The sequence below is a fragment of the Mesocricetus auratus genome, unplaced genomic scaffold (assembly GCF_017639785.1).
Source record: "Mesocricetus auratus isolate SY011 unplaced genomic scaffold, BCM_Maur_2.0 Super-Scaffold_6730, whole genome shotgun sequence".
Classification (NCBI taxonomy): Eukaryota; Metazoa; Chordata; class Mammalia; order Rodentia; family Cricetidae; genus Mesocricetus; species Mesocricetus auratus.
In genome coordinates this window covers 117,369,718-117,380,297 of record NW_024429184.1, presented here as the reverse complement: position 1 = coordinate 117,380,297, position 10,580 = coordinate 117,369,718, and the positions used below count along the sequence as shown (strand labels likewise).

At 44.3% G+C, this 10,580-nt stretch overlaps 2 protein-coding genes across 2 annotated transcripts; both read left to right on the top strand.

Moving 5' to 3' along the window:
* The first annotated feature begins 745 nt into the window (after positions 1 to 745).
* On the top strand, positions 746 to 4,591 carry LOC101836600 (protocadherin beta-2). The gene is given in 2 exon segments (XM_040741934.1): positions 746 to 3,288; positions 3,291 to 4,591. Coding segments are annotated over 2 exon segments (2,394 nt in total). The 5' UTR covers positions 746 to 926; the 3' UTR covers positions 3,323 to 4,591.
* Positions 4,592 to 5,242: 651 nt separating this feature from the next.
* LOC121138897 (protocadherin beta-3-like) lies at positions 5,243 to 10,054 on the top strand. Its single transcript, XM_040741933.1, has one exon. The coding sequence runs from the start codon at positions 7,065 to 7,067 to the stop codon at positions 9,456 to 9,458; it is 2,394 nt and encodes a 797-aa protein (XP_040597867.1). The 5' UTR covers positions 5,243 to 7,064; the 3' UTR covers positions 9,459 to 10,054.
* Positions 10,055 to 10,580: the final 526 nt, after the last annotated feature.

Sequence of the window (10,580 nt, the reverse complement as noted above, 5' to 3'; positions counted from 1 at the left end):
TTTTACTTATCATTTTAAAAAGGTAGCTTTTAAAACTTAGCAATAAGTTTCAAATTATATGCTTTGGATTCTGATTTAATAAACTATTGCTTAAAAGATAAATAAGCAATTTTAAATATGTACTATGCATTTGATATTATGAACTTACTAACCTTGATAGATGAAATAATTAAATTGCAGCTATATCGAAGTGTTTTTATTTGTTAGGAAGGAAAATAGAAACGCAGACAAGAAGAAATGAACTGACTGTGGAGATTATTATGAATCTGGCTTATATCACATTTCAGGGAATTGTGGGTTTGAAACAGTCTAGGAAACTTAAGTTAGGACCGTTCTATGCCCACTAGGACATTCTCATTTAATCCTGGGTTTTTCTTGGTCTTCTGTTGAGTCATTCAGTTGAGTCTGATGTGTGAGCAGTAACCTAATCACAATCCAAATGTAGACATGCCCAAGTTGTGAATAAAATCTGAGAACTTCCTGGTTAAAAATCTTTCAGTCGATTTTCACTAACCCGTTAGAATCTGCGAAAAAAACCCTGAAAATTTCCCTCACCTTAATACCGTCATAGAAGCAGTGGAAGCCCTTGGAACACAGAGAAAACGTTGGTGTATTGTGAAACATATTGAAAAGATGCTATTTAGGGAACCGTGATTGCCTTATTGCTTTGGAGAAAACAAATGCTTGAAAAGAACGCAGGGTGGCGCTGCAGCCTCAGAAGTAGAAGGAACCGGGACCACCCAATCATCCAGTAGCCTGAAGTTAACCGGAGGAGGAGGGAGAGGAAGCCTTCTAAGGCAGCGGTTCTGGAAAGTCTTAGGCCTGGGGATTGTGGACTTGTCCCATTGTCTGCAAGGTATTTGCAGAGCGAGTCAGTGACAACGTGAACCCCGGCTGGAGCGAGTTTGTTGGGAGAGCGGAAGGTGATGGAGGCTGGAGAGGAAATGGAGCGAATCCTGAAAAAAAGGCAAGTCGTGCTGTTCTTTGTTTTGCTGGGCATAGCTCAGGCTGGGTCCACTCTTAGGCGTTACTCAGTGGAGGAGGAAGCAGAGAACGGCTTTTTTGTGGCCAATTTGTTAAAGGACCTGGGGCTGGAGGTAGAGAAACTCGCTGCGCGGAGACCACGAGTCATTTCCAAAGGGAAAAAATTAAACTTAGAGTTCAGTAGGCAGACGGGGGATTTGCTGTTAAGGGAGAAACTGGACCGGGAGGAACTGTGCGGCCCCGCCGAACCCTGTGTGGTACCTTTCCAGGTGTTACTGGGAAATCCTTTGCAGATTTTTCAGGCTGAGCTACAAATTAGGGACATAAATGACCATTCTCCTGTTTTTCTGGATAAAGAAATAATTTTGAAAATTTCGGAAATGACTGCTCCCGGAACCACTTTCTTAGTAGAACGGGCTCAAGATTTAGATGTAGGAAGCAACAGTCTCCAAACTTACATGATCAGCCCTAATTTCTATTTCCATCTTAAATTACAAGTCAGTCCTGATGACACAATATTGCCACAGCTGGTTCTGGACAAAGCGCTGGATCGGGAGGAACAATCTGAAATCAGATTAATACTCTCAGCAATAGATGGCGGGGATCCACCCAGGTCTGGCACCGCCCTGGTCCGTATTGAAGTCTTGGACATTAATGACAATGCCCCCACATTTTTAAAGTTACGATATGAGGTTCAGGTCCCAGAGAACAATCCTGCTGGATCCCAGGTTGCTGTGGTCTCTGCTAGGGATTTAGACGTTGGGGACTATGGAAAAATAGCTTATGCTTTTTCCCAAGCTTCTGAAGACATTCGGAAAACATTTCGAATGAATGCAACATCTGGAGAAATCCTTTTAGCAAAGACACTGGATTTCGAATCCATCCAGACATATAGAGTTTATGTTCAGGCTACAGATGGTGGGGGACTTTCCGGAAGCAGTGTGGTGTTTGTCCAAGTGATGGATTTGAACGACAACCCACCGGAACTGACTATGTCCACACTAAACAATCACATCCCAGAAAATTCCCCAGAAACTTTAATTGCTGTGTTCAGTGTTGCAGATTCTGACTCTGGAGACAACGGAAAAATAGTGTGCTCCATTCAAGGGGATCTTCCTTTTATTCTAAAACCCTCAGTTGAGAACTTTTACACTCTTATGACAAACACAGCCCTGGACCGGGAGATCAGATCACAATACAACATTACCATCTCAGTCACCGACCTGGGCACACCCAGGCTCACAACCCAGCACACCATAACAGTGCAGGTGTCTGACGTCAACGACAACGCCCCCGCCTTCACACAAACCTCCTACACCCTGTTTGTCCAGGAGAACAACAGCCCTGCCCTGCACATAGGCACCATCAGCGCCACAGACTCAGACTCAGGCTCCAATGCCCGCATCACCTACTCGCTGCTGCCCAGCCACGACTCGCAGCTGGCCCTGGACTCGCTCATCTCCATCAATGCCGACAACGGGCAGCTGTTCGCGCTCAGGGCGCTGGACTATGAGGCCCTGCAGACCTTCGAGTTCCGCGTGGGCGCCACAGACCAAGGCTCGCCGGCTCTCAGCAGTCAGGCTCTGGTGCGCGTGCTCGTGCTGGACTCCAACGACAATGCTCCCTTCGTGCTCTACCCGCTGCAGAATGCATCTGCGCCCTACACAGAGCTGCTGCCCAGGGCGGCGGAGCCAGGATACCTGGTCACCAAGGTGGTGGCTGTGGACCGCGACTCTGGTCAGAACGCCTGGCTGTCGTTCCAGCTGCTCAAGGCCACTGAGCTAGGGCTGTTCAGCGTGTGGGCTCACAATGGCGAGGTGCGCACCTCCAGGCTGCTGAGTGAGCGCGATGCTCCCAAGCACAGGCTGCTGCTGCTGGTCAAGGACAATGGCGACCCTCCCAGGTCTGCCAGTGTCACTCTGCATGTGCTGCTGGTGGATGGCTTCTCTCAGCCCTACCTGCCTCTGCCCGAGGTGACGCACGAAGGCGCACAGGAGGATGACTTGCTCACACTGTATCTGGTCATTGCCTTGGCGTCTGTGTCTTCACTCTTCCTCTTGTCTGTGCTGCTGTTCGTGGGGGTGAGGCTGTGCAGGCAGGGCCGGGCGGCCTCTCTGAGTGGCTGCTCAGTACCTGAGGGACACTTTTCTGGCCATCTGGTGGATGTCAGAGGCACAGGGACCCTGTCCCAGAGCTACCAGTATGAGGTGTGCCTGACTGGGGACTCTGGGGTTGCGGATTTCAAGTTTCTGAAGCCTATCATGCCCAGCCTCCTTCATCAGAGTTCAGAGAGAAAGAATGATACGTCAATTACAGGAACCGTTTTGAAGTCAGTTAAACATTGATGGGGAAATAAGGAGCGGAGTCCCAGCTAAAACGTTAAATGCAGGGTTTTACTGCTTTGGCAACTGAACAGGTCTCTTCTTTGAATGCCACCATCTTGTTCCAGTCCTTTGCATGTTACTGGTGTTTCTAAGTAAGGTTTGTGGAATAAGGAATCTAAATTTTGCTTGTATTCCAATTGTGATTAGTCTTGTGATTTTATCTGACTTAGAACGCGAAAGTAAAATGTGTTTCCAGAAACATTTTTGTGAGACCAGGCCTCATTATGTAGCCTTGGCTGTCCTTGAACTCACTATGTAGACTGTGCTGGCTTTGAACTCATAAAGAAGCACCCGTCTCTGCTTCCTAAGTGCTCGATTAAAGGCACATAGCTCCTCGAACTGTATTAATCTTTAAATTTTGAGTTAGAGCCCCATTGACCAAATTTAACTTTTCCAGTTCTATTCTTTTGTTTTGATTTCTCTTTCAAAACAGGGTTTCTCTGTGTAGCCCTAGCTGTCCTAGAACTAGCTCTGTAGACCAGGCTGGTCTCAAACGCAGGGAGATCCACCTGCCTCTGCCTCCTGAGTGCTGGGATTAAAGGTGTGCGCCACATCCTCCCAGCAGTTCCTGATTTTTCTTAAGTGTTGTCTAAAATATTTTTCTCTGGATATCAGAGTTGTAATATTTTGCAGCATAGACTGTTTGTGTTCATTCTTTTGTTAGTGTAACTCTTATCTTGTGATCTGACTTTAAGTTCTTTACATCACTGTGAATAACATAGCACTCCCTCAATGTTTATCTACACACACACATTTTAAAATATCAGCATGGAAAACTTATGATTCCTTGAGGATTGCGGGAATTGTTGGGTTTCACAAAGTGTTCAAATTATTAATACAAAATAAACTCAAGTCAAAATCATATGTTAGTCTAAAGGATAGCTAAAGAATATACACCTAGTGATTTTCAAGGGCATGACTATTTCTCATGTCTTATTTCAAATAGTCTTCAAAACTCTCATTCTGAATTCAATACTTTTTGAAGACTTTTTTGAGTCAAGGTCTTGTCATGGTTTTGAACTTGTGACAGGTCTTCCCACATCCAGCATGTTGGTCTTGCAGGCATTGCATTGACATTCTCAGTTAATTAAACTACTTGTGACTTTATTATAATGGAACTTATTACAAGAGAGTATACTTTTATCTTTTACCAACCTAGAAAATTTGTATGTAGCTTGGCATTCCATTCTAAAAAATTACAGGCCATTAAAGATTCAATTGAATGTAAGTCCATGAGTAGTGTGTGGGCCCGTTATAACTTTTATTAATTTTCTGTGCTGACTTGTTCTGTTTTTCTCTCTTTAGTACCATAGATTTTTCAATACCTTCTTTTTAAAACAAAGTTTGGGATGGGTCAATGAGATAGCCAACAAACCTGAAAACCCTGGTTTATCCCAGACTCACGTGATGGAAGTAGAAAAACAACTCCTCAAAGTTTTCCTCTGACTTAAACACACGCACGTATGCACGCACACACACACACACACGCACGCACGCACGCACACACACACGCACGCACACACACACACGCACGCACGCACACGCACGCACGCACGCATGCACACGCACGCACGCACACGTGCACACGCACACACACGCACACGCACGCACGCACACACACGCACACACGCACGCACGCGCACACACGCACGCACGCATGCACACGCACACACACACACGCACGCACGCACACGCACGCACGCACACACGCACGCACACATGTAATTTTTTTAAAAATTAAATTTTTGAGTTATGTTTATTGGTAGCCCCCATTTATTTCATGATTATCACAGTCACTGAGATGTTTTAGGTTCTTAATATTTTTGACTGATTGAAAGATTTGTTTTAGTTGAGACACACTGATAATTAAAAAATATGGTAAGATATTTAATGAACAAAACTTTTGTTGGAACTAAATACTCTGACATACAATATAATAATTTGATTTTGCTGTAGTTATTTGAACATTATGCAGTTACCACTCTATTGGATTTCAACATATCTTTCCTTTTTCTGTCTCAATGCTTAATTCAAGTCTCCATTCCTATCCACTGCATTAATGAATACAGAACTTCTTGTATTTAATTTTATGTTTAAATGTGCTTATGTGTTTCCCAAGTCACTCACCCAACTTTCTTCACTTCTTGCAGTTGAATTTGAGGCAACCTGCTAACAATATTTAAAATTCTTAGTGTTTCTCAGGCTATTATTAATTTTTACATAATTTTATGCATACTTGAATGAGATATGCTATTAAACATATGGAGCTTTAATATTTCACTTGATATTATCAGTGACAGAAAAGATGGCCCTCGTATCAAAAGTCCTGAGTTTAACCAACTTACCACATGTGGGATCTTGGTTAGGTGACCTCCCACGGCATCAACTGATTCCATTATCAACTATCTTGCAGTTAACATCAAGTACAATAACATTATCGAAATACAGTTGCTATTGGTATTGGTTTCAGTGTCTCTAACACTGGGAATCAACTCGAGGATAAGTATGTGTGTAAACTCTGACACTCATGTAGAGAGCAGACTGAAGAGAAGACTGAGCACATATGTTTTGTCTACTTACCACCTGGTAATAGCTCCCTCTTTACTCTTGGAATAAAATACAAGTACTTACATTTCTTCTGGGTTTTACTCTTCTCTTCTCTGTAGCTCTTGAGACACTAGAATCTGGTACACTGTCTTTTATTACCTAAATTATAGATGCTTTACTCTTGCAGGCTCTTCTCCATCACCTGTTACACTCCTGATGCTTAGCAGTCCACATTAAATGTCAACATTTTGGGGAGAATTTTCATGACTACTCCCCATTCGGTTCTGTGCACTCAGCATGTTTCCTATGTTATACATTTCACACAGTTTGAGCATGTTTAAAATCTGTGCCCCATTAGTGGTGAAACTATATGAAGTCTATAGATCTTACCTTCCTACCATTATTTGTGTAACTTCTAGGAATTAAATTATTATCTATGGCAATAAGTTAATACAGGCTAAACTAATAACTATTAAATTTCTGTGAAAGGAGAGGAAACATTTTTAAATACTTCAGGAGCATGAAAATATGAAAAAACTGTGCATTTCAGTCACCTGACGTCAGTTGTATGTCACCACCCTGGCTTTTCAGAGTGTCTCTCTTGTAAGTTTTACAAAAATTGGAAAATGAAGAAAACTACAAAAATGAGAGACAGGCATTTTATCACTTAAAACAAGTATTTAAAATTTTGTAGGTAGTACTTATTGGCGAGGGTACTCAAGCATGTGTGTACTTGTAATGTAAATAAGGACTCTTCTTAGAGACAGCTAATTCCATTTGGTGTATTATACTTGCCTAGTTTTTGTTCAACTTGTGTGGCACGAGGAACCCTCTCAATAGGGTCAAGTAGGTTTGATAATGGGGTGGGGAACCGTCCTAAATCAAAACCAGTAACAAAATCCAACACTTTTTCTAAGAATTTGAAACTGAAAATGAACACATGGTGGCGCTGTTGACTAAAAAGACGAATTAAGACAGTGCACACTCCATGCTGAAAGAAGAGCGATCGGGGCGATAACACAAGGGTCGCAGGAAAATCTGAATCTCTGGAAAACACTAATTGTTAGACTATCTCCAAAAGACGTTGCCTTTCACAGAGAAATATAAGGCTCCTTTTGGTGACAAAGCCCTTGGAAAATCACCACGGAGATGGAGACCAGAGACGAGTACTTTCTTAAACAAAGGCAAGTCTTGCTTTTCTTTGTTTTTCTAGGTGGGTCTCTGGCTGGGTCCGGGTCTAGGCGCTATTCTGTGGCCGAGGAAAAGGAGAAGGGCTTCTTAATAGCCAATCTAGCGAAGGATCTGGGGCTCGGGGTAGAAGAACTGGCTGAAAGGAGAGCTCAGGCTATCTCCAAAGGGAACATACAGTATTTTCACCTCAGCCACCAGACCGGAGACTTGCTTTTGGTTGAGAAATTGGACCGGGAGGAGCTGTGCGGTCCCACAGAGCCTTGTGTGCTGCACTTTCAGATATTGCTGCATAACCCTTTGCAGATTATTACAAATGAGCTCGAGATCATAGATGTAAATGACAATGCCCCAGAGTTCTTTGAGAATGCAATGCAACTCAAAGTCCTGGAAAGCTCCCCACCCGGGACAATAATTCCCTTGGGAAATGCTGTGGACCTGGATGTGGGAAGAAACGGACTCCAGAACTACACGGTCTCTCCCAAGTCCCATTTCCACGTTCGCACCCGCCTCCGTAGGGATGGCAGGAAGCACCCAGAACTAGTGCTAGACAGACCTCTGGATCGGGAGGAGCAGCCAGAGCTCAGTATAACCCTCACAGCCCTGGATGGAGGATCCCCACCACAGTCTGGCACTGCCCAGGTCCACATTCTGGTCTTAGACATAAACGACAACGCCCCAGAATTTACACAGTCACTCTATGAGGTTAAAATTCTAGAGAAGAGCCCTGTTGACTCTGTCATTATCACAGTCTCAGCTTCTGATTTAGATACAGGAAATTTTGGTGCAATATCGTATGCGTTCTTCCATGCGTCTGAAGAAATTCTCAGAACTTTTCAACTAAATCCCATTACTGGTGATATACAGCTGGTTAAGGGTTTGGATTATGAAACAATTAGTACATACGAAGTTGACATAGAGGCCAAGGATGGCGGAGGCCTTTCAGGAAAATGTACAGTCCTAGTTCAGGTAGTTGACATGAACGATAATCCACCAGAACTGACTTTGACATCAGTTAACAGTCCTATCCCTGAGAATTCGGCAGAGATTGTAGTGGCTGTTTTCACTGTTGCTGATTTAGACTCTGAAGATAATGGAAGAGTGGCCTGTTCCATCCAGAACGATCTCCCCTTCATCATGAAACCATCTGTAGAGAACTTCTACACTATAGTGTCTGAGGGGGCTCTGGACAGAGAGAGCACAGCTGAGTACAACATCACCATCACAGCCACCGACCTGGGCACACCCAGGCTCACAACCCAGCACACCATAACAGTGCAGGTGTCTGACGTCAACGACAACGCCCCCACCTTCACACAAACCTCCTACACCCTGTTTGTCCAGGAGAACAACAGCCCTGCCCTGCACATAGGCACCATCAGCGCCACAGACTCAGACTCAGGCTCCAATGCCCGCATCACCTACTCGCTGCTGCCAGCCCACGACCCACAGCTGGCCCTGGACTCGCTCATCTCCATCAATGCCGACAACGGGCAGCTGTTCGCGCTCAGAGCGCTGGACTATGAGGCCCTGCAGACCTTCGAGTTCCGCGTGGGCGCCACAGACCAAGGCTCGCCTGCTCTCAGCAGTCAGGCTCTGGTGCGCGTGCTCGTGCTGGATGCCAACGACAATGCTCCCTTCGTGCTCTACCCGCTGCAGAACGCATCTGCGCCCTGCACAGAGCTGCTGCCCAGGGCGGCGGAGCCAGGATACCTGGTCACCAAGGTGGTGGCTGTGGACCGCGACTCTGGTCAGAACGCCTGGCTGTCGTTCCAGCTGCTCAAGGCCACTGAGCCAGGGCTGTTCAGCGTGTGGGCTCACAATGGCGAGGTGCGCACCTCCAGGCTGCTGAGTGAGCGCGATGCTCCCAAGCACAGGCTGCTGCTGCTGGTCAAGGACAATGGCGACCCTCCCAGGTCTGCCAGTGTCACTCTGCATGTGCTGCTGGTGGATGGCTTCTCTCAGCCCTACCTGCCTCTGCCCGAGGTGACGCACGAAGGCGCACAGGAGGATGACTTGCTCACACTGTATCTGGTCATCGCCTTGGCGTCTGTGTCTTCGCTCTTCCTCTTGTCTGTGCTGCTGTTCGTGGGGGTGAGGCTGTGCAGGCAGGGCCGGGCGGCCTCTCTGGGTGGCTGCTCTGTGCCTGAGGGACACTTTCCTGGCCACCTGGTGGATGTCAGCGGTGCAGGGACTCTTTCCCAGAGCTACCAGTATGAGGTGTTTCTGACGGGAGACTCTGGGACGGGTGAGTTCAAATTCCTGAATCCGGTGATACCGAACCTGTTCATGGAGGAATCTGACAAAAGAATTAAGGAAAGTCCCCAGTGCAGGAGTAGCTTTGTAGTCCGCTAAGTATTGTAAATGGTTCATCATCTCTCAGTTTTGGTAAACTTCTCATTTTAATTATTCACTTAAGAAGTTGTACTACCTAATATTTTTTAACCAGTAATTCAACCTATGGTATCCCAAATAGCTATAAACTTGCTACTCTTTTATTAATACCAATTTTACTTAGAATGTTGAATTTGTGCCCATTTTATATGCATTTTCTCCATATTCGGGCATCTCTTGGTGATTATTGTCATAACAGTTAAGGAATAATGTCTTCATGACATTTTGAAGCTTTTCAATGCACTTAAGAAAAATTATAGTTGTATTTGTGGCACCTATCTTTACCATACAACTTTATGGACTTTTAGGCTACATTGCTTAGAATTCTTTATGAGCCCTCAGGTTTTTGGGGTTAAGCAATCTGCATAGCTGTAAAAGCCAGCACACACCTTTCTCTTAAATTATATGTAAATTCATATTTTATTAAAGCATCACTGTGTGGAAGTTGTGCCTTGTCCTGTTGTGAACACTGTGTATCCTAGATATTGTTATGTGCCATCAATGCTAGAGTTAAACTTCTCAAAAACTATACAATAAAAATTAAGGAGAAAATATCATATACTTGCTCCCTTTTTTGTGAAGTCAGTCTGTTAATCACTAGTTTGATGAAATCCTTTTTAAAAAGTCATCTTAGTATCTGAATTATGAATCAACTCTAAGTTCATTGAGGACCCTTGAGGGCTCCAACTTTCTCTGTCTCCTTCCTTCCTTTACCACATGAACATAAGTCCCATTGTAATGGACAGACTGTATTTTCTTGGGAGTCTCTAGTTTTTGCTAACTTTAAAAAGAGGAAATTTCTACTGAATTTTGACTCATGTTTAATGAAGCTCTCAGATTTTTTTTTTAATACTTGATAGGGATGGGAAGTTGTTTCACTATTTAAAAATTTATTTTTTTGCTGTTTAAGCTTACTTTTGTTACCTAATGTAGCCTTCCATTATTATAAATTAGTTTTTTAAAGATTTATTTATTTATTTAATGTAAATGAGGGCTCTACCTGCAAGTATGACTTTATGCCAGCAGAGGGCATTAGACTTCACTAGAGATGGTTGTGAGCAACATGTGATTGCTGGGAATTGA

What these genes read in the sequence shown, in the direction of transcription:
- LOC121138897 (XM_040741933.1), top strand. Translation starts at nt 7,065, where the DNA reads ATGGAGACCAGAGACGAGTACTTTCTTAAACAAAGGCAAGTCTTGCTT.